Here is a 22525-nt window from a genome sequence, read left to right as displayed (position 1 = left end):
AGCAGCCTCACTGCTCTGTGTCTGGTCTCCCCCTGTAGCAGGCTGAGAGCCAGATCAACAAGCAGACCAAGGTGGGCGACATGGCCCGTAAGACTGACCGACCGGCCCTACATCTCCGCATTCCCCCGCAGCCAGGGGCACTGGGCAGTCCGCCTCCTGCTGCTGCCCCCACCATTTTCATTGGCAGCCCCACTCCCCCCGCCGGCTTGTCTACCTCTGCGGATGGGTTCCTGAAGCCGCCGGCGGGCACGGTGCCCGGCCCCGACTCGCCCGGTGAGCTCTTCCTCAAGCTCCCACCCCAGGTGCCCGCCCAAGTGCCTTCGCAGGACCCCTTTGGACTGGCCCCCGCCTACGCTCTGGAGCCCAGCTTCCCCACGGCACCGCCCACCTATCCTCCCTATCCCAGTCCAACCGGGGCCCCCACGCAGCCCCCGACGCTGGGCGCCGCATCTCGTCCTGGGACTGGCCAGCCAGGGGAGTTCCACACTACCCCGCCTGGCACCCCCAGACACCAGCCTTCCACGCCTGACCCCTTCCTCAAACCCCGATGCCCCTCACTGGACAACCTGGCTGTGCCTGAGAGCCCAGGGGTAGGGGGAGGCAAGGCTTCGGAGCCCCTCCTGTCGCCCCCACCTTTCGGGGAGTCTCGGAAGGCCCTGGAGGTGAAGAAGGAAGAGCTTGGGGCATCCTCTCCTAGCTACGGGCCCCCAAACCTGGGCTTTGTCGACTCACCCTCCTCAGGCCCCCACCTGGGCGGCCTGGAGTTAAAGGCACCCGATGTCTTCAAAGCCCCCCTGACCCCTCGGGCATCTCAGGTAGAGCCCCAGAGCCCGGGCTTGGGCCTAAGGCCCCAGGAGCCACCCCCTGCCCAGGCTTTGGCCCCTTCTCCCCCCAGCCACTCGGACATCTTTCGCCCTGGCCCCTACCCTGACCCCTATGCCCAGCCCCCACTGACCCCTCGGCCCCAGCCCCCACCCCCTGAGAGCTGCTGTGCCCTGCCTCCTCGCTCACTGCCCTCGGACCCTTTCTCCCGAGTGCCCGCCAGTCCCCAGTCCCAGTCCAGCTCCCAGTCCCCCTTGACACCCCGTCCTCTGTCTGCTGAGGCTTTCTGCCCATCCCCGGTTACCCCTCGCTTCCAGTCCCCCGACCCTTATTCCCGCCCACCCTCACGCCCTCAGTCCCGGGACCCGTTTGCCCCATTGCATAAGCCGCCCCGCCCCCAGCCCCCTGAAGTTGCCTTCAAGGCTGGGCCTCTAGCCCACACTCCGCTGGGGGCTGGGGGCTTCCCAGCAGCCCTGCCCTCGGGGCCGGCAGGCGAACTCCATGCCAAGGTTCCAAGTGCGCAGCCCCCCAGTTTTGCCCGGTCCCCTGGGACAGGTGCATTTGTGGGCACCCCTTCTCCCATGCGTTTCACTTTCCCTCAGGCGGTAGGGGAGCCTTCCCTAAAGCCCCCCGTCCCTCAGCCTGGTCTCCCTCCACCCCACGGGATCAACAGCCATTTTGGGCCCGGCCCTACCTTGGGCAAGCCTCAAAGCACAAACTACGCAGTAGCCACGGGGAACTTCCACCCATCGGGCAGCCCTCTGGGGCCCAGCAGCGGGTCCACAGGAGAGGGCTATGGGCTGTCCCCACTACGCCCCCCGTCGGTCTTACCACCACCTGCACCCGATGGATCCCTGCCCTACCTGTCCCATGGAGCCTCACAGCGGGCAGGCATCACCTCTCCTGTTGAGAAGCGAGAAGACCCAGGGGCTGGGATGGGCAGCTCTTTGGCGGCACCTGAACTTCCAGGGACCCAGGACCCAGGCATGTCCGGCCTCAGCCAGACAGAGCTGGAGAAGCAACGACAGGTGAATTGACATCCTGGAGCCAAGCCCCCCGCCCCCGCCCCCCCGGAACTCTGCTGCTTTTGTGCCAGCACTTTAGACTTACCCCACTTCTCTGTCCTCTGCACAGCGCCAGCGGCTACGGGAGCTGCTGATTCGGCAGCAGATCCAGCGCAACACCCTTCGGCAGGAGAAGGAAACTGCCGCAGCTGCTGGAGCAGTGGGGCCCCCGGGCAGCTGGGGTGCGGAGCCTGGCAGCCCTGCCTTTGAGCAGTTGGGTCGAGGCCAGACCCCCTTTGCTGGGACCCAGGTAGGTGGAGCGGCACAGGATGGCGGACCCAAGATTCTCCTGAAGGTGGCCCCAGCTTCATCTACCCCTGTCTCTCCTAGGACAAGAGCAGCCTCGTGGGGCTACCCCCAAACAAGCTGGGTGGCCCCATCCTGGGGCCAGGGGCTTTCCCCAGTGATGACCGACTCTCCCGGCCACCTCCTCCCGCCACCCCTTCCTCTATGGATGTGAACAGCCGGTGAGGCTCTGGGGGAGTCCCTGGGGGGAAATCAAGGGAACAGATTGTCCCACCATCGTGTGCGCCTCTGATCTTCTCGGGTCTCTAATCCTTCTTGGGTCTTGTTTTTTCTTGCCCATTCCCTCCTGCTCACCACATTAACTCCATCCTTCTTTAGGGCAGCCCGTGTTCTACCTCTTTTTTTTTTCCTAGTTTCACCTTACTGACCACTCTGTATTCTTCCAGGCAACTGGTAGGGGGCTCCCAAGCTTTCTATCAACGAGCGCCCTATCCTGGGCCCTTGCCCTTGCAACAACAGCAGCAGCAGCAACAGCAACTGTGGCAGCAGCAGCAGCAACAGGCAACAGCAGCAACTTCCATGCGACTTGCCATGTCTGCTCGCTTTCCGTCAACTCCTGGGCCTGACCTGGGCCGCCAAGCCCTAGGTTCCCCCTTGGCGGGAATTCCCACCCGCCTGCCTGGCCCTGGTGAGCCAGTGCCTGGTCCACCTGGTCCCGCCCAGTTCATTGAGCTGCGGCACAATGTACAGAAAGGACTAGGACCAGGGGGGGCTCCGTTTCCTGGTCAGGGCCCCCCTCAGAGACCTCGTTTTTACCCTGTAAGCGAGGACTCCCACCGACTGGCCCCTGAAGGGCTTCGTGGCCTAGCAGTCCCAGGCCTTCCTCCACAGAAACCCTCAGCCCCAGCCCCAGCGGCCCCTGAACTGAACAACAGCCTCCATCCAGCGCCCCACACCAAGGGTCCCAACCTGCCTGCTGGCTTGGAGCTAGTCAGCCGGCCCCCATCCAGCACTGAGCTGGGCCGCCCCCCTCCTCTGGCCCTGGAAGCTGGGAAGTTACCGTGTGAGGATCCTGAGCTGGACGATGACTTCGATGCCCACAAGGCCCTGGAGGATGACGAGGAGCTTGCTCACCTGGGCCTGGGTGTGGATGTGGCCAAGGGAGACGATGAGCTGGGCACCCTGGAAAATCTGGAGACCAACGACCCCCACCTGGATGACCTGCTCAACGGGGATGAGTTTGACCTGCTGGCCTATACTGACCCTGAACTGGACACTGGGGACAAGAAGGACATCTTCAACGAGCATCTGAGGCTGGTGGAGTCGGCCAATGAAAAGGCTGAGCGGGAGGCCCTGCTGCGGGGAGTGGAGCCAGGACCCTTGGGCCCTGAGGAGCGCCCTCCCCCGGCTGCTGAGCCCACTGAGCCCCGTCTGACATCAGCGCTCCCTGAGGTGAAGCCCAAGGTGGAGGAGGGTGGGCGCCACCCTTCCCCTTGCCAGTTCACCATCACCACCCCCAAGGTAGAGCCAGCACCTGCCCCCACTTCCCTAAGCCTGGGGCTGAAGGCAGGACAGAGTGTGATGGGCAGCCAGGACACTCGGATGGGCACGGGACCTTTTTCCAGCAGTGGGCACACAGCTGAGAAGGTCCCCTTTAGGGCCGCAGGAGGACCACCAGCTCACCTGCTGACCCCCAGCCCACTGAGTGGCCCGGGAGGGTCCTCCTTGCTGGAAAAGTTTGAGCTAGAGAGTGGGGCCCTGACCTTGCCCGGCGGACATGCATCTGGGGACGAGCTGGACAAGATGGAGAGCTCACTAGTAGCCAGCGAGTTACCCTTGCTCATTGAGGACCTGTTGGAACACGAGAAGAAGGAGCTGCAAAAGAAGCAGCAGCTTTCAGCACAGCTGCAGCCTGCCCCACAGCAGCAGCAGCAGCAGCAACAGCAGCAGCAGCCGCATTCCCTACTGTCCACCCCAGGTCCTGCCCAGGCCGTGTCTTTGCCACATGAGGGCTCTTCTCCCAGTTTGGCTGGGCCGCAGCAGCAGCTTTCCCTGGGACTTGGAGGTTCCCGGCAGCCTGGCTTGGCCCAGCCACTGATGCCCACCCAGCCACCAGCTCATGCCCTCCAGCAGCGCCTGGCCCCGTCCATGGCCATGGTGTCCAACCAAGGGCATATGCTAAGTGGGCAGCATGGGGGACAGGCAGGCTTGGTGCCCCAACAGAGCCCACAGCCAGTGCTGGCACAAAAGCCCATGGGTACAATGCCACCTTCCATGTGCATGAAGCCGCAGCAGCTGGCGATGCAGCAGCAGCTGGCCAACAGCTTCTTCCCGGATACAGGTAACCTCAGCTGGAGGCACTGGCTCAGTTACTCAGGGGTGGTCCGTGTTACTACTAGATGCTCACCGAGGTTGCAGACCCAAGATACTCCCTAGCTGAGGGAGATGGGACGCAAAGAGCTTTTGCTGGGTACCGTACTAGTGCTGTAGGCAGAAGCACCATAGCTGTTAACAGAGAACAGTGCCCGGCATGTAGCAGGCATTCAGCTGTTTGAATGAATGGAATGGATGCGTGAAGCCTGATTAGCTGAGGGTTTGTAGCTGTGGTGAGACCCAGAGATGAGGACTTTGAGAAAAGCGGTGCAAGAAAAAGCAGTTGGGTTGGTGAAAAGACTTGGGAGACTCAGTGGCAGGAAAGCCGACGGGATGTATTTGGAGACAATGAGTGGAGTGGTAGGCTGGAGCAGGCCTTGTGGTGGGAAGTGTGTGGGCACTCCCGTAACTTTGGGAAGGTACCAGGGCCCAGACTGAAGAAGACCTCAAATTATGATAGCCAAGCCCTGTGCCGGGCGCTTTACGTTCATTGTCTAATCATCGCAACAGATTCATTGAATAGGGACTGTTACTCTCTTTGATTATGGAAAAGGAAACAAGCATGGAGGGTAGGTAACTTCCCCAGAATCACACAAGTAACAGCAGGAATTTGAACCCTGTTCCTCACATCCTCTTAACTGTTTTACTGCCTCAGAATAATCAGTGAGGGAGTTTGGTTAGTTCTCTTCAAAGTAGGGAGTCAGAAGTTTTCTGAACAGGGGAGAAATAGACAATGTACAGGATTTTAGGAAGATTGAAGTTTTTGGTGGCTGCTTGTTCCTTTGTGTGTGTGTACGTGTGAACGTGTGTCTTTCTTTTTAGGGCCGCACCTGTGACATGTGGAGGTTTCCAGGCTAGGGGTCAGATCAGAGCTACACCTGCCGGCCTACACCACAGCCACAGCAATGAAGTTTCTGAGCCGCATCTGAGACCTACACCACAGCTCCCGGCAACACCAGATCCTTAACCCACTAGCGAGGTCAGGGATCGAGTACTAGTTAGATTCGTTTCCACTGGGCCACGACAGGAACTCCTGTTCCTTTTTCTACCCAGCATTCTGGACAGGCAGGAGAGTGGTCTGTAGGTGAGGCTTGCCCTAAAATGGCTCTACCATTGGGCTCTGGCGCAGTGCCCACATCTTGGGTTCTTGGGCTACGCTTAGTTGCCCTAAGAACGTTACTGGTTTTTTTTTTTTTTTTTTTTTTTTGCTTTTTGTCTTTTTGCCGTTTCTAGGGCTACTCCCACCGCATGTGGAGGTTCCCAGGCTAGGGGCTGAGTCGGAGCTGTAGCCACCAGCCTACACCAGAGCCACAGCAACGTGGGATCCGAGCCGCGTCTGCAGCCTACACCACAGCTCACAGCAATGCCGGATCCCCAACCCACTGAGCAAGGCCAGGGATTGAACCCGCAACCTCATGGTTCCTAGTCGGATTCGTTAACCACTGAGCCACAATGGGAACTCCAAGAACGTTATTTTTTTGCCCGGCTCCTAATCCAGTGGTCTTTCCACCATGCCATGCTATTGTTCTGCTTGGCTTGGTGGAGGTCAAGGTGTAGGAACTACAGACATAGAATGGGGCATTGATCTTAATGCCCAGCTCACTTGGCTCTTGCCTCTCCAGACCTGGACAAATTTGCTGCGGAAGATATCATTGATCCCATTGCAAAGGCCAAGATGGTGGCTTTGAAAGGCATCAAGAAGGTGATGGCTCAGGGTAGCATTGGAGTGGCACCTGGTATGAACAGGTAAGACTTGTGGGATGGGACGTTTGGATGTTTTCTTTTCCAGTCCTTCCCCTCTTCTTCCTGATCCTTCTTCCGGCTTGCCCCACCTCTTTGCCCTTTCACTTTCCCCATCACCAACATATCCTCTTTGCTTTGGTGGACTCCAGGCAGCAAGTGTCCCTGCTGGCCCAGAGGCTCTCAGGGGGGCCCGGCAGCGATCTGCAGAACCATGTGGCAGCTGGGAGTGGCCAGGTAAATGGTCAGGTGGGAGTAGGAACTTGGGTCCTGTGCCATCGGGCTACCCTTCTTAGGGCTTGGGACAGAACAGTGAGCCTTAAGTAGTCTGTCTCACCACAGGAGCGGAGTGCCGGGGACCCTTCCCAGCCGCGTCCCAACCCACCCACTTTTGCCCAGGGAGTGATCAGTGAGTATGGGGATGGGGAAGAGGGTGTGAGGAAGTGGCTTGGGGCACATGGGGAAAGAGGGATTCGGATGACCATTTTGCAGGCCCTGACCCCCGCCTGCTTCCTTTCCCAGATGAGGCTGACCAGCGGCAGTATGAGGAGTGGCTGTTCCATACGCAGCAGCTCCTACAGATGCAACTGAAGGTGCTAGAGGAGCAGATCGGGGTGCACCGCAAGTCCCGGAAGGCTCTGTGTGCCAAGCAGCGCACTGCCAAAAAGGCTGGCCGTGAGTTCCCGGAGGCTGATGCTGAGAAGCTCAAGCTGGTTACGGAACAGCAGAGCAAGATCCAGAAACAGCTGGATCAGGTGAGGAAAGCAGACTTCAGCCTAGCAACCAGGAGCCTGGGAAGAGGGATGGCACGGGTGCGCAGGCTCCAAGCTGACCTCCCTGGCCCTCCCATGTTAGGTCCGGAAGCAGCAGAAGGAGCACACTAATCTCATGGCAGAATATCGGAATAAGCAGCAGCAGCAGCAGCAACAACAGCAGCAGCAGCACTCAGCCGTACTGGCCCTCAGCCCTTCCCAGAGTCCCCGGCTACTCACCAAGCTTCCTGGTCAGCTGCTCCCTGGCCATGGGCTGCAGCCACCGCAGGGGCCCCCGGGTGGGCAAGCCGCAGGTCTTCGCCTGCCCCCTGGGGGCATGGCATTACCTGGACAGCCTGGTGGCCCCTTCCTCAACACCACCCTGGCCCAACAGCAGCAACAGCAACATTCTAGTGGGGCTGGGGCCCTAGCTGGCCCCTCAGGGGGCTTTTTCCCTGGCAACCTTGCTCTTCGAGGCCTAGGACCTGACTCGAGGCTTTTACAGGAAAGGCAGCTGCAGCTACAGCAGCAGCGCATGCAACTTGCCCAGAAACTGCAGCAGCAGCAACAGCAGCAGCAGCAGCAGCAGCAGCAGCAGCATCTCCTAGGACAAGTGGCAATCCAGCAGCAACAGCAGCAGGGCCAGGGTGTACAGGCGAACCAGGCCCTGGGTCCGAAGCCCCAGGGGCTTCTGCCTCCCAGCAGCCATCAGGGCCTCTTGGTCCAGCAGCTGTCCCCCCAGCCACCCCAGGGGCCCCAGGGCATGCTGGGCCCTGCGCAGGTGGCAGTGTTGCAGCAGCAGCAACAGCACCCTGGAGCTTTGGGCCCCCAGGGCCCTCACAGGCAGGTGCTTCTGACCCAGCCCCGGGTGCTGAGTTCCCCCCAGATGGCACAGCAGGGTCAAGGCCTTATGGGACACCGCCTGGTCACCGCCCAGCAGCAACAGCAGCAGCAGCACCAACAGCACCAACAACAGGGATCCATGGCAGGGCTTTCCCATCTTCAGCAGGGTCTCATGCCACACAGCGGGCAGCCCAAGTTGAGTGCTCAGCCCATGGCCTCCTTGCAGCAGCAACAGCAGCAGCTCCAGCAGCAACAGCAGCAGCTCCAGCAGCAGCAGCAGCAGCAGCTCCAGCAGCAGCAGCAGCAGCTACAACAGCAGCAGCAGCTACAACAGCAGCAGCAGCAGCAGCTACAGCAGCAACAGCTGCAGCAGCAGCAGCAGCTGCAACAGCAGCAGCAACAGCTACAACAGCAGCAGCAGCAACAGCTACAACAACAGCAGCAGCAACAGCTACAACAACAGCAGCAGCAACAGTTACAACAACAGCAGCAGCAACAGCTACAACAACAGCAGCAGATGGGCCTCTTGAGCCAGAGTCGAACTTTACTGTCTCCTCAGCAACAGCAGCAACAGCAGCCGCCGCAGCCGCCACCGCCCCAGCAGCAGGTTGCACTTGGCCCTGGCATGCCAGCCAAGCCTTTGCAACACTTTTCCAGCCCCGGAGCCGTGGGCCCAACCCTCATCCTAACGGGCAAGGAGCAAAGCATTGTAGAGACGGCTCTTCCTCCAGAGGGCACTGAGGGGCCCTCCACACAGCAGGGAGGGCCATTAGCAATAGGAGCTGTACCGGAGTCAGTGGCCACTGAACCAGGGGAGGTAAAGCCCTCACTCTCCGGAGACTCACAGCTCCTACTTGTCCAACCCCAGGTCCAGCCGCAGCCCAACTCTGTGCAGGTGCAGCCACCTCTGAGGCTCCCAGGACAACAGCAGCAGCAAGTTAACCTGCTCCACTCAGCGGGTGTGGGAAGCCATGGGCAGCCAGGTGGTGGCCCATCTTCTGAGGCCTCGTCTATGCCTCATCTGCTGACTCAGTCCTCTGTTTCCTTAGGGGAGCAGCCTGGGCCCATGACCCAGAACCTTCTGGGCTCCCAACAGCCCCTTGGACTAGAGCGGCCCATACAAAATAATGCAGGGCCACAGCCTGCCAAACCAGGATCTGTCCCCCAATCTGGGCAGGGCCTGCCTGGGGCTGGAGTCATGCCTACAGTGGGTCAGCTTCGAGCACAGCTCCAAGGAGTCCTGGCCAAAAACCCGCAGCTGCGGCACTTGAGTCCTCAGCAGCAGCAGCAGCTCCAGGCACTCCTCATGCAGCGGCAGCTACAGCAGAATCAGGCAGTACGCCAGACCCCACCCTACCAGGAGCCTGGGACCCAGCCCTCTCCCCTCCAGGGCCTCCTGGGCCGCCAACCCCAACTTGGGGGCTTCCCTGGATCCCAGACAGGCCCTCTCCAGGAGCTGGGGGCAGGACTTCGACCTCAGGGCCCACCCCGGCTCCCCGCCCCACAAGGAGCCTTATCCACAGGACCAGTCCTTGGCCCTGTCCACCCCACACCTCCGCCATCCAGCCCCCAAGAGCCAAAGAGACCTTCTTCACGGTTACCGTCCCCTAGCTCCCAGCTTCCCTCTGAGGCCCAGCTCCCCACTGCCCAGCCAGGAACCCCCAAACCCCAGGGGCCGCCCTCAGAGCTGCCTCCTGGGAGGGTCTCACCTGCTGCTGCCCAGCTTGCAGATACCTTTTTTGGCAAGGGGCTGGGACCTTGGGACCCCCCAGACAACCTAGCAGAAGCCCGGAAGCTGGAGCAAAGCAGCATGGTACCTGGGCATCTGGAGCAGGTGAATGGGCAGGCAGTGCCTGAACAACCCCATCTCAGCATCAAGCAGGAGCCTCGGGAAGAGCCATGTGCCCTGGGAGCCCAGGCAGTGAAGAGGGAAGCCAACGGGGAGCCAATGGGGGCACCAGGTACCAGCAACCACCTCCTGCTGGCAGGCCCCCGCTCAGAGGCTGGGCATCTGCTCTTGCAGAAGCTTCTACGAACAAAGAATGGGCGGGGGCCTGAGGGGCTGCGAGCTGAGATCAACGGGCACATTGACAGCAAGCTGGCTGGGCTGGAGCAGAAACTACAGGGTACCCCCAGCAACAGGGAGGTGAGTACTCTAGCTGGAGTGGAGCAGACCGAGTGGGGCCTGGAGCCCCGGGGGCAGCGTGAGCAGGTCTGGGTGAAATGAGGCGAGGGCTTTGAGGACGACAGCAGCCTTCACTGTGGGTTCGTCCGGCTTAGGATACGGCAGCAAGGAAGCCTTTGACACCGAAGCCCAAGCGGGTACAGAAGGCAAGCGACAGGTTGGTGAGCTCCCGAAAGAAGCTGCGGAAGGAGGACGGGGTCAGGGCCAGCGAGGCCTTGCTGAAACAGCTGAAACAGGTGACCCCCCGGGCGCCAGTCCCCTGGTCCCATCCCAGGATAGGGGGCAGCCTGGCCCCCAGCTGTGCAGTGGCAGAGATATACACGCCGCCGCTCTCCAACCTTGTCGTCTTGCCCCTCCTAGGAGCTGTCCCTGCTGCCCCTCACGGAGCCTACCATCACCGCCAATTTTAGTCTCTTTGCTCCCTTTGGCAGCAGCTGCCCCATCAATGGGCAGTGCCAGCTGAGGGGGGCCTTTGGAAGTGGGGCGCTGCCCACAGGCCCTGACTACTACTCCCAGCTGCTCACCAAGGTCAGAAAACTGGAAATACCTTTTGGGGACAATGAGGTTCTTGGGGAGGTGGAGGTAGGGGTGGCCAACTCGAGGATATGGTTGGTGTAGCGTAGGGCCAGGAGATATGTCAGTCTCCCTATGCCATCTTGCACACACCGCCCCACCCCGCCCCCAGAATAACCTGAGTAACCCGCCGACACCACCCTCGTCGCTGCCCCCCACCCCACCCCCATCGGTGCAGCAGAAGATGGTGAATGGTGTCACTCCATCTGAAGAGCTGGGGGAGCACCCCAAGGAGACCGCCTCTGCCCGGGACACTGAAGGGACACTGAGGGGTAGGTCAAGGATGGAGTGGGCTTCTCCTTCCCTGGGAGGTCTTGGGGGCTGGAGTCCCCTGTGGTCCAGTTTAAGATAGGAGTGGGTCGCATGCTGCTCTGGGTGCATATATGCCCAGGCACCCGAGAGAGGAAGGGCCTCTTCAGGACTGATTTGTTGGAGGCGAGAACAGGCCTCTGGAGTCCAGAGCAGGGGCACCAAGGCAGGGAGAGTGTTAATGAAGCTTTTGCTTGTAAGGAATGGCCGGCTTACTGCAGTGGCTACGAACTGCAGTCAGGTCCGGATTTGAATTCTGGCTCCTGCATTCGTTTCACTGTGTTACTGCGACCAAGGAACTTGACTGACTTGTGTGAGTCTCAGTTCTCTCACTGTAAAAGAGAATACTCGCCTGCTGGGGTAGCTGATGTAGACCATACCTAAAGAGTTACACCTTTAGAAAGGCTCAGTAAATGTAGCTCGTCTGCCCCAAGCTGGTGGATGGGTGGGCAGGTAGACAGTGGTCACGCCAGCTAAACTAGATCTTGTACCAGTTAGTTCTGGAACGCGTGGGAGAAAGCTCCATCACTCTGGCCACCCTTAGCCTGACTGTTCTGCTCACTCCTCAGATGCTTCAGAGGTGAAGAGTCTAGACCTGCTGGCTGCCTTGCCTACACCCCCTCACAATCAGACTGAGGATGTCAGGTGCGAGAGGGGCTGGTAATGGGGATGAGGAATTGGGGTGCAGGACCGCTTGCCTTATTTTCCCCTTGGCCAGTGGCAGATTTCACGTAAGCCTGCGACATGCGCTAATCTCTAGACTTGGGAGGGGGCCTCTGCAGGGATGTAGCAGCAAAGGTCTCCTTTTGGCCCACAGGATGGAGAGTGACGAAGACAGCGATTCTCCTGACAGCATTGTGCCGGCTTCATCCCCCGAGAGCATCCTGGGAGAGGAGGCCCCTCGTTTCCCTCAGCTGGGCTCAGGCCGATGGGAGCAGGAAGAGCGTGCTCTCTCCCCCGTCATCCCCATCATTCCTCGAGCCAGCATCCCAGGTAGAGGTTGCTCTGGGTGCGGAGAGGGCCAGGCCGCATTGTCACTGGGGGCAGGGGAGAGAGGCGGCCGGAGCTCACACACGTCCCTCTCTCTCTCAGTCTTCCCAGAGAGCAAACCTTATGGGGCCCTGGATCTGGAGGCCCCTGGGAAGCTGCCTGCTACAACTTGGGAAAAGGGCAAAGGAAGCGAGGTTTCAGTCATGCTGACGGTTTCTGCTGCGGCGGCCAAGGTATATCCTGGGGGTGCCTAGGTGGATGCTGGTCAGAGGGCAGTCCTAGGAGCGCGTCTGGATAAATCCAGTCATTCAAGACTGTGCATTGACCGCAGTTCCCGTCGTGGCGCAGTGGTTAACGAATCCGACTAGGAACCATGAGGTTGCGGGTTCGATCTCTGGCCCTGCTCAGCGGGTTAAGGATCTGGCGTTGCCGTGAGCTGTGGTGTAGGTTGCAGACGCGGCTCGGATCCTGTGTTGCTGTGGCTCTGGCGTAGGCCGGTGGCTACAGCTCTGATTTAGTCCCTAGCCTGGGAACCTCCATATGCCACAGGAGTGGGCCTAGAAATGGCAAAAAGACAAAAAAAAAAAAAAAGACTGTGCATTGAGGACCTACTGTGTAGGCAAGCCTGAGCCAGACTGTGGGATTAGGGAAAATGAAGTGTTGAGGGGTCCCTGCCCTCGGGGGGTGGGGGGCTCACAGTTCAGCGGTTCAGTGGTAAAGACATTTAAGTCAACAAATAGAAAAGTGTGTGTGATGTGACAAGTCCTACAAAACAGTATGTCCACGGTCACATTGGGTGGAATTCTGTTCCTTTGAAACTGTTATTAGAGTTTTGTGGTCAGAGAAAATTGGAAACCCAAATTAAAATAACGAAACAGATACCTTTACTACAAGACTCTTCAGACCTTTTATTTTGCTAATGTGTAGGGTGAATTTCCAAGCAGTGGACCTAGTGTGTGTCATTTCCTAAACTTAGTTGACACAAGTCTCTTTTTGGGGAGCTCCTGTTAATGCCACAGCAGTTTGGAAGAGGCTGCCCGTAAAGGAAACGCATGAGAAGAGCCGGATGGCATAGGGGCTGGACAGACCGGCTGCTTGGGGAGTTGGGTTGTGGGTGTCATTGTCCCACTGAGCTGGTAGTAGTTCTCCCTCCACACACACTGTCGACACGGCTCTCCCATCCCCTTTCCTGTCCTGGCAGAACCTGAATGGTGTGATGGTGGCAGTGGCAGAGCTGCTAAGCATGAAGATCCCCAACTCCTATGAGGTGCTGTTCCCAGAGAGCCCTGCCCGGGTGGGCATCGAGCCTAAGAAGGGGGAAGCCGAGGGCCCTGGTGAGTATGGCAGGCAAACTCTTCGGGACCTGCAGGGAACGATTCCTGCTAGGAGGCTCTGACCCCTTCCTTCCTGCAGGCGGGAAAGAAAAGGGCCTGGGAGGCAAGAGCCCAGAAGCTGGCCCCGATTGGCTGAAGCAGTTTGATGCGGTGTTGCCTGGCTATACCCTCAAGAGCCAGTTAGACATCTTGAGTCTCCTCAAACAGGTGCGTCTCTTGGAGAAACGGGTGGGTATCTGGCCAGGACAGAGAAAGGCCGAGGGCTTTGGGGCGGGTGGAGTCTGGGTGGGAGGAGAGAGGTGACGAGTTAAGTGAGCAGCTGGCACTAACCGGCCGGGGCATCTTCCCATAGGAGAGCCCCGCCCCGGAGCCACCCACCCAACACAGCTACACCTACAACGTCTCCAACCTGGACGTGCGACAGCTCTCGGCCCCGCCTCCCGAAGAACCCTCCCCACCCCCCTCCCCTTTGGCACCCTCCCCTGCCAGCCCCCCCGCCGAACCCTTGGTTGAACTTCCAGCGGAACCCCCAGCTGAGCCACCCGTTCCCTCGCCTCTGCCACTGGCCTCGTCCCCTGAAGCAGCCCGGCCCAAGCCCCGAGCCCGGCCTTCTGAAGAAGGCGAAGATTCTCGGCCCCCTCGCCTCAAAAAGTGGAAGGGAGTGCGCTGGAAGCGGCTCCGGCTGCTGCTCACCATCCAGAAGGGCAGCGGGCGGCAGGAGGATGAGCGGGAAGTGGCAGAGTTTATGGAACAGCTTGGCACAGCCCTGCGACCCGACAAGGTGCCTCGAGACATGCGGCGCTGCTGCTTCTGTCATGAGGAGGGGGATGGGGCCACTGACGGGCCAGCCCGCCTGCTGAACCTGGACCTGGACCTGTGGGTGCACCTCAACTGTGCCCTGTGGTCCACAGAGGTGTATGAGACCCAGGGCGGGGCGCTGATGAACGTGGAGGTTGCCTTGCACCGAGGACTGCTCACCAAGTGCTCCCTGTGCCAGCGCACTGGTGCCACCAGCAGCTGCAATCGCATGCGTTGCCCCAATGTCTACCATTTTGCCTGCGCCATCCGCGCCAAGTGCATGTTCTTCAAGGACAAGACCATGCTCTGTCCGATGCATAAGATCAAGGGGCCGTGTGAGCAGGAGCTGAGCTCTTTTGCTGTCTTCCGGCGGGTCTACATCGAGCGAGATGAGGTTAAGCAAATCGCCAGCATCATCCAGCGTGGAGAGCGGCTGCACATGTTCCGTGTGGGGGGCCTTGTGTTCCACGCCATTGGACAGCTGCTCCCCCACCAGATGGCCGACTTCCACAGTGCCACCGCCCTCTATCCTGTGGGCTACGAGGCCACGCGCATCTACTGGAGCCTCCGCACTAACAACCGCCGCTGCTGCTACCGCTGCTCCATCGGCGAAAACAACGGCCGGCCGGAATTCATGATCAAAGTCATGGAGCAGGGCCTGGAGGACCTGGTCTTCACTGACGCCTCTCCCCAGGGTGAGCGTGGGGCCCTGGAAGCAGTAGTACGGAATTGGGCAAGGTTCTCCCAGAATCTCCTTTGCAGTGTTGAAAAGAGATCTGTAGGCTCCTCGTGAGGGATTTATTGCTCCCACTTTGGGCACTTGGAGGTCTCTTGAAGATCCCCAGAGATCTCCCTTTTAACTGAAGGTATTTTGCTTGTCTGACTACGCATTTTCTAGCTCCTTTTCTTAACCTCATTGGAACTAAAGGCTACAGTCCTGAGACCCTGTCATCCAGCTCCCCAGTCTGATCCTGGCCTTGAGTTCCTTATGGTTGCTTTTCCCTGGATAAAATCTTTGGATCTTAGTTTGAGTGTTAAAGATAAAAATAACAGTAAATAACAGTTACACTGTAGTGAGCACGTACCGTGGGCCACAAACTAAGCTAAATGATGGATGTAGGTTATTTCATTCACATAGTCCTACAAGGTAAGTGCTATTATTATGCCAGGTTTGTCTATAGACTGAGTTGTGTAGAGAGATTTAAGTATTTGCCTTAAGAGCCCACGACCGGGAGTTCCCATTGTAGCTCAGCAGGTTAAGAACCTGATACTGTCTCTCTGAGGATGTGGGTTCTATCCCTGGCTTCGCTCAGTGAGTTAAGGATCCGGCACTGCTGCGAGCTGTGGCGTAGGTTGCAGACGTGGCTTGGGTCAGGTGTTGCCGTGGCTGTGCTCTAGGCTGGCAGCTGCAGCACCTGTTCTACCCCTATTCTGGGAACTTCCATATGCCACATGTATAGCGGTAAAAAGAAGAAAAAGAGAAAAAGACCCCATGGAATTCCTGTTGTGGTGCAGCAGAAACGAATCTGACTAGGAACCATGAGGTCGCGGGTTCGATCCCTGTCCTTGCTCGGGGGTTAAGGATCCGGCATTGTTGTGAGCTGTGGTGTAGGTTGCAGATGCGGCTCAGATCTGGTGTTGCTGTGGCTCTAGCGTAGGCTGGCAGCTGTAGCTCCGATTTGACCCCTAGCCTGGGAACCTCCATGTGCTGCGGGTGTGGCCTTAAAAAGCGGAAAAAAAAAAAAAAGACCACATGGCCAGTATTAGAACCTGAACCCAAGTCTTCTCAATAAAACATGCCTGTTGTTCTGGCTCTCAGTAAAGCCCAGGGCCTGTGCCGCCACGTATCCTGGGCTCTGGGCCCGTGTGTCTGTGTCACATCACAAGGCCACATCACAAGGCTTGCTGTTGCCACTTCAGGGTGGGACGCCTCCTGGCTTGTTGAGGGAGCCCGAGATTGGGAGTCCGAGGGGGGGTCCTGAAGCATCACCCACCCTCTTGACAGCAAGGTGGGCAAGGCTCCAGAAAACAACTAGCTTTGGATTGAGATTAGAGTGGAGGTCATCGAGCAGAAGTTGCCTCTGAGGGCTGTCCTGTTTCCTTGCCTCTTAGCTGTGTGGAATCGCATCATCGAGCCTGTGGCCGCCATGAGGAAAGAGGCCGACATGCTGCGGCTCTTCCCCGAGTACCTGAAAGGCGAGGAGCTCTTTGGGCTGACGGTGCACGCCGTGCTGCGCATAGCTGAATCAGTAAGGCGGGGCCAGGGCCGGGGCCGGGGCCGGGGGGGGCACCGGGGATGTCGGTCCTGCCCCAGACGTGCTCAGGCTAAAGCGAGCATGACCTGTGCCCACAGCTGCCCGGAGTGGAAAGCTGTCAAAATTATTTATTCCGCTATGGACGCCACCCCCTGATGGAGCTACCGCTCATGATCAACCCCACTGGTTGTGCCCGATCAGAGCCTAAAATTCTCACACACTACAAACGGTGAGCTTGTGAGGCTGGGGCCAAGGGGTGTGGGGATGGGGGTTGGTAGGGGCCCTCTGGCCAATTAGGAGTGCTTGGGGGACAGATCAGAGTTACCTTGGAGAGACCGGGGGTTCACTCTAGGCTCCTGATTAGAGGGTGCCCAGGTAGCACTCGGGTGTCCCTTTCCTCCGACCCGACCTCCTCAGGTGTTCTGGGTTGACCTGCAATCTAGGGACAGACTTATCTTGGGCACCTGGGACTGGCCATCGGGGAGGTTCTGGGTAAACAGTGGTGACATTTTATAAAATGCGTAAAGGACCCGGTCACCACCTTCCTCTCCTGTTTTGCCTCCAGGGAGCCTGTGATGCTCCCAAACCTCAGACTGACACCCCGTGAGTGCTAGGTTCGGTTCGCCTTCCCTTCCCCAGGCTGAGTTGGTGTCAAAGATAAATAATTAGGAATATGGTAGAAAAATAATAAAACCTTACATTCGTATAGCACTTTATACTTTTTTTTTCAAAGCGTTTTCACATCCATTATCTCATTTGATCCTCACAACAACCTTATGAGGTAGGTAGGGCAGGTGGTATGGTCCCCATTTTACAGCTGAGAAAACCGAGACCCAGAAAGGTTAAGTGACTAGACGAAGGTCACACAGCTGGGACCAGAGTCTTGCATCTTGACTTGTGGTTCACTGTGCTTTCTGTGTACCACAGTAGCCTGACCTTGGTCCCCGGGTAGAGGGAGGCAGAAGCCATGATAGGAGGGCTTTTTCGAAGGCCTTTGGTTGCTCCTCGGGGCTGTCGTGGAGCGTCAGACTCTACCCCACTCTTTCCTAGTCCTTGGTGCTCTACAGCAGTGGTCTTCAAACTGTGCGTGTTCCAGAAAGCCCTGGAACACATAAACCGAGTGGGCAGGAGTTCCCGTCATGGCTTAGTGAAGCGAATCTGACTAGCGAATCCATGAGGACGCAGGTTTGATCCCTGGCCTTGCTCAGTGGGTTAAGGATCCGGCATTGCCATGAGCTGTGGTGTAGGCTGCAGATACAGCTCAGATCTGTGGCTATGGTGTAGGCGAGCGGCTACAGCTCCAATTCGACCCCTAGCCTGGGAACCTCCAGGTGCTGCAGGTGCGGCCCTAAAAAAGAAAACTAAAACTAAATAAAATAAACTGAGTGGGCAGAACTTGGCCCTCTCTATACGTAACTCCCCCTTCCCCAAATTGGATTCAACCAGAAGAGTTCCATTTCTGTCTAGTTTACACATTGGAGTTCCTGTAAGGCTTCGTTAAAGGAAAAAAAAAGATTTCTGCTATATGAAAGAGAATCAAAAACGTTTGAAAACCACTGTTTTGGGATGGGCAAGAATTTGGCTGGTGCCCTAGGGTGGTGAAAAGGCATCCTGCTAGGCAGCAGTCATTCCCCTGCACTGAGCCATCTGCACGGAGCCCAATGTTATATCAGAGACAGGGACAGTGCAAGGAAGGCAAGGGTACCACCTTTTGGCTGTGAATCCAGAGCCGATTTTAATTCAAGTCCAGCCCAATGTCATAGACATGGCCCCCATTTTCAGAGCTTCCAGCACGAGGAGGAGGTGGGACTCAGATATTTGAACAAATCATGAGCTTAAATTCCAGGCCTGGGCTGCCTGGGAAGACCTCCCAGAGGAGCCTGGCCTTGGGTCCAGTGTGGCAGGAGGGTGGCAGAAAGAGGGGAGATGGGAGAGCGGGCTCAGTGTAGGGGAATCAGCGCCCTTTTCCCTCCCTCCATGCCCCGCCCCCCCCCATCCTGGGCTCTCTCTGTCTCCCAGGGTGTTGGAAGGGTCCCTGTAGCTAGTGGCTGCCTCTCCAAAGCCAAGGCCCCAATGCCTCTCCTCCATTCCCGAGGCAGCACACACCCCAGACTGGAGCGTTGCACCTCCCAGGGAGGAAGTGGGTGGTGTGTGCCTGGTCTGAGGGAGAGCTGTCTTGTCATGGACTGTATCACCTCCCAGGCCCCACACTCTGAACAGCACCAGCATGTCCAAGGCCTATCAGAGCACCTTCACAGGCGAGACCAACACCCCGTACAGCAAGCAGTTCGTGCACTCCAAGTCATCTCAGTATCGGCGGCTCCGCACCGAGTGGAAGAACAATGTGTATCTGGCTCGCTCCCGTATCCAGGGCCTGGGGCTCTACGCAGCCAAGGACCTAGAAAAGCACACAATGGTCATCGAGTACATTGGCACCATCATTCGCAACGAGGTGGCCAACCGGCGGGAGAAGATCTATGAGGAGCAGGTATGGGCTGGCAGAGGGGCCGTCGGGGTGCGTGGTCCACACTTAGCCAAGGGTGAGGGGCGGGGTTGGGTCCAGAGGAGCTGGTGCAGAGCTGTGGAAAGAGGAGAGGAGAGGCAGGAGACAGGAGAAATGAAGAGAAGCCCACCGCCCAAGTCCACCACCTGAGCCCACCACCACCACGGCTGTTCTCTGACCTTCTTGCTCCTTCTGCAACCTCTGCCTTTCTAGAATCGAGGCATCTACATGTTTCGAATAAACAATGAACATGTGATTGATGCTACGTTGACCGGAGGCCCTGCCAGGTGAGAGGGGCATGAGTAAGGAGAGATTTAGGGGGTCTCTGGGGGTGGGCCAACAAGGAGCCAGAGTCATCCAACTCAATTGCCTGCCACTCCTGACCTGTTCCACTGCCCAGGTACATTAACCATTCCTGTGCCCCTAACTGTGTGGCAGAAGTTGTGACCTTTGACAAGGAGGACAAAATCATCATCATCTCGAGCCGGCGAATCCCCAAAGGAGAGGAGGTAGGAGGAAACATCCTCAGCGAGCGACAGAGCAGCTCCCTCTTCCCTGCCATCGCCCCCAGTCCAATTCCAGGGCCACTGCCCGCCCCCACTTCCTCTGGGGGATGGGCCCTGATTCTGCCCTCTTCTCATTGCAGCTGACCTATGACTATCAGTTTGATTTTGAGGACGATCAGCACAAGATCCCCTGCCACTGTGGAGCCTGGAATTGTCGGAAATGGATGAACTAAGAAGCGTTGAGGCTACCAGGCAGGGGAGTCCCCCCACCCCCAACCTCTTCCCTGAAAGGGATGAGGGGGAAGAGAGGTAGCAGCCAGAGCCAGGACCCAGGGCTGGGGCTGCCGGCTGACCGGAGCCCCGGAGCAGGAGGCTGGGGCGGAGGGCCCTAGGCCAAGCCCACCCTGGGCACCAGGGATGACCCTCTTCCCCGCCACCGGCCCCCAGGCTGGCATCTCTGCCCCCAGCTCCAGGAGGGGCCAGACAGAAGCAGCCATTGGGCATCTCAGGTTTGAGGGGGATATGGGCCGGGAACTACCCAGAAGCATCTGGGAGGCAGCAGGGAGGGGGGAGGAGGATGTGTGGCCGGGCCTCACAGCCCTGCTGCTCCCACCGACCTCTCTGGCCCAACTCAAGGCTGCAAAGAGACTTGACTAAGCTTGACAATCCCAAAGGCCGGGTCCCACACCTGGCCCTGCCTGCCGGGTCCTGCCCCCACCCTCACCCCCATCCCCTTCCCTCTCAATCTGTCTCTGTCTCCCTCTTCTCCTTTGTGTCTCTGTCTCTCTATGGGTTGTGTTTCCTTGTTTTCCACTCTGACAAATGCAACATGAACGGGAAAGAGGCGCCCAGCTGCCCAGGAGGGCAAGCCAGGCAAGCCGGGCAAGGAGACCCCGCACCCACACCTACCTCATTTAAGTGTTGGATTTTTTGCTGTTTTGAAATGTGAGACCCTCTCCAAGCCCCCTACTGCCCCAACCCTCTCCCCCACCTCACTGCCCTCTTCTGAGTGGGTGGAAGGGGGGTAGGAGGAAGAAGAAAAAAAACAACAACAAAAAATCCCTCTTTGTTTTTAATTATGGGCATGGGATGGTGGTTGAGGCTAATGATGATGAAGATTGGGGATGACTGGCCCCTAGTTGCTCTAGGACTTCCTTCTCCATCTGGACATGGGGGCAGGAGGGGCGTGCTAAAGCTAGGACCAGGATATCCCCCTCCTGTTTTCCCAGCCCCATCATGAGCCCATTTGCCCTCCAGCCCCTGGACGGGGTGGATGGGTGGTAGGGTGAGGGCTATCCCTGAGTGGCATGCCCATACCCAGTGAGGCAGGGTGTGGCCCGGAGCTCCCACTTTCCCTTGGTCACCAAACTGCTGCTGGTCTGGTGGGAAGGGGTGGTGATGTGGGGGTGGGGGAGCTTAGTGTCAGCGCGGGGAGGGTGGGGGGTATTTATCTATTTATACATGGGATTGTACATAGTCTTGTGGGGCATGGGGGAGCCGGCTGGAGGTGAGAACCCTCCCCTCTCCCCCCACCCCCGGGGAGAGCAAATGTAAAACTACTAATTTTTGTGCTTTATATATTCTATATAAATATATCTATTTTCTTTTTACAAAACCAGTTTATAAATGGTAGGGGGGTGTGGGGCGGACACATGGAGCTCCCCTTGTGGGGGGGCCCCCTCCATTACCCAACCTACCGCCCTTTTCCTCACCCCCTCCTCCCCACCCCCTGGCTGTGACTGCTGTAAGGTGGGGGTGTAGAGGCTGGGCGATTCCCACCCCCTTTTGTATAGTTGGACTATGTTATAACGCACAAAAGTGAGCTGGCCCCAGGGGGAGCCAGAGGGTAATGGGTTCCCCTGCCTCCCTTTCCTTCCCCTTTCTGCCCAAGCTTGTGCTGCAGTTGAACCTCTTCCTGGGGGTAGGGGTAGGTCCGGGGGTAGATGCGGCCCCAGACCCCTCTCTGGTAGGGAGCCGTGGGGATGAAGATGAAGCTTATATGCAGTTCTCTCCTAGGGGCTGTGGGCAAAGGGCATTTTGTAATTAATATTTTCAAGAATCAAATATCTGGAGTGTAGGGGTGGGCTTGGTGGCGGTGTGTGGGCAGGCCTGCTGGAGGGGGAGCACGGTCGCTGTTGTGATTTTAGGTTTGTTTTTGTTTTGTTTTTGAATTTGGGGGGTTGCGGATTGATGGGGGTAGGGAGATTTTTTTTTTTTTTTTAAGCTGCTTCCTCAACTGTTTCAAGCTGCAAATGTTTAAGAGGATAACATCCCACCCCCACCCCCACCCCCACCCCCACAGAAACCACTGTAATGAAATCAGACAGTGGGGAGACTGGGCTGCTGACCCCAAAGCCATTGGATGTTCCTTTTCCAAGAGCAAAAGGTCTAGGCTCCAGGGATGGGGAGATTTGGCTCCAGTGAGTCAGGCCCTGGTTGGGGCTTGGGCCCTGGGATTGGGAAAAGGGGATGGGGCAGACTTTGTAAGCGTATGCTAGGTATCCGATAGTCCTGTAGAATTTAGTGAAGAAACCTTATACAGTTTTTAATTTTTATATAAACTAACTCAGACCCAAGCTACAAGGTTGGAATTTTGGTTGTTGGTTTTTTTTTTTTTTTTTAAGTACCCCGCCTGTATAATTGCATCAGAATTCCCTCCCCCACCCCCACCCCCGTGTTTGTATTTTGGGTTGGTTTACACTTGCACATATTCAATTTTCAGTTTTTCCCCTTTACGGTCTTCTCCCCTCACCTCCAGGACCCTCCCCCTTTTTAAAAAATAAATCTCTGACAAGTGTGAATCCCGTGAAGACTTTATTTTGTGTTGTGTGTATCCTGTACAGCAAGGTTGGTCCTTCGTAACAACGGATGAAATGATTCCCTTTTTTAAAGCGCCCTCTCTCCCTCCACCCCCAGCGCCCCTGTCCTTGGCATGTTTTGTATCAGCGATCATTCTGAACTGTACATAATTTATGTTGCAAGAGGCAAAGGGCAAGTTTTGGATTTTGCTTCTTCCAAGTTTGTTTTTAAACGACAAATAAAAAAAAGAACATTTTAAATACAAGCGGCTCCGTCCCGTCACCCTCGCCGTCGGTGGGATCAGCGAGGTCCCAGTGTGGACCGGGGGAGGGCGGTTTCTGAGGCTAAGCAACGCCGGAAGGGTAAGCTCCCCGCCTTCCGCTCTTGACTTGCGTGTGTCCCGACGTAAGCGGAAGTGGCCTTGCGGTACCGG

General features: G+C 57.7%; 1 protein-coding gene across 11 annotated transcripts in view; it reads left to right on the top strand.

Moving 5' to 3' along the window:
• The window catches only part of KMT2D (lysine methyltransferase 2D), a 40861-nt gene extending 18507 nt beyond the window's left edge, over positions 1-22354 (top strand). For 4 of the 11 annotated variants that reach the window (XM_084955532.1, XM_084955533.1, XM_084955534.1 and 1 more), the window contains exons 32-56: positions 39-1850; positions 1957-2136; positions 2217-2353; positions 2579-4473; positions 6128-6251; positions 6398-6482; positions 6588-6654; positions 6768-7000; positions 7101-9986; positions 10121-10261; positions 10386-10553; positions 10711-10870; positions 11477-11552; positions 11725-11900; positions 12000-12130; positions 13099-13231; positions 13311-13438; positions 13584-14724; positions 16142-16278; positions 16383-16513; positions 17018-17065; positions 18487-18772; positions 19001-19074; positions 19188-19296; positions 19434-22354. In XM_084955532.1, coding sequence (XP_084811658.1) covers positions 39-1850; positions 1957-2136; positions 2217-2353; positions 2579-4473; positions 6128-6251; positions 6398-6482; positions 6588-6654; positions 6768-7000; positions 7101-9986; positions 10121-10261; positions 10386-10553; positions 10711-10870; positions 11477-11552; positions 11725-11900; positions 12000-12130; positions 13099-13231; positions 13311-13438; positions 13584-14724; positions 16142-16278; positions 16383-16513; positions 17018-17065; positions 18487-18772; positions 19001-19074; positions 19188-19296; positions 19434-19526 — 10551 coding nt within the window. In that variant the 3' untranslated portion in view covers positions 19527-22354. The remainder of the gene's footprint in view (positions 1-38; positions 1851-1956; positions 2137-2216; positions 2354-2578; positions 4474-6127; positions 6252-6397; positions 6483-6587; positions 6655-6767; positions 7001-7100; positions 9987-10120; positions 10262-10385; positions 10554-10710; positions 10871-11476; positions 11553-11724; positions 11901-11999; positions 12131-13098; positions 13232-13310; positions 13439-13583; positions 14725-16141; positions 16279-16382; positions 16514-17017; positions 17066-18486; positions 18773-19000; positions 19075-19187; positions 19297-19433) is intronic. The other 7 variants (XM_084955536.1, XM_084955535.1, XM_084955539.1 and 4 more) reach the window with 6 other exon arrangements.
• Positions 22355-22525: the final 171 nt, after the last annotated feature.

This window comes from Sus scrofa, chromosome 5 (assembly GCF_054392235.1).
Source record: "Sus scrofa isolate SSC_HxYL_T2T_F1_AM1 chromosome 5, Sscrofa_HxYL_maternal_Yorkshire_Landrace_v2.0, whole genome shotgun sequence".
In the NCBI taxonomy this organism is placed as follows: domain Eukaryota; kingdom Metazoa; phylum Chordata; class Mammalia; order Artiodactyla; family Suidae; genus Sus; species Sus scrofa.
This window is presented reverse-complemented; position numbering and strand designations above follow the sequence as displayed.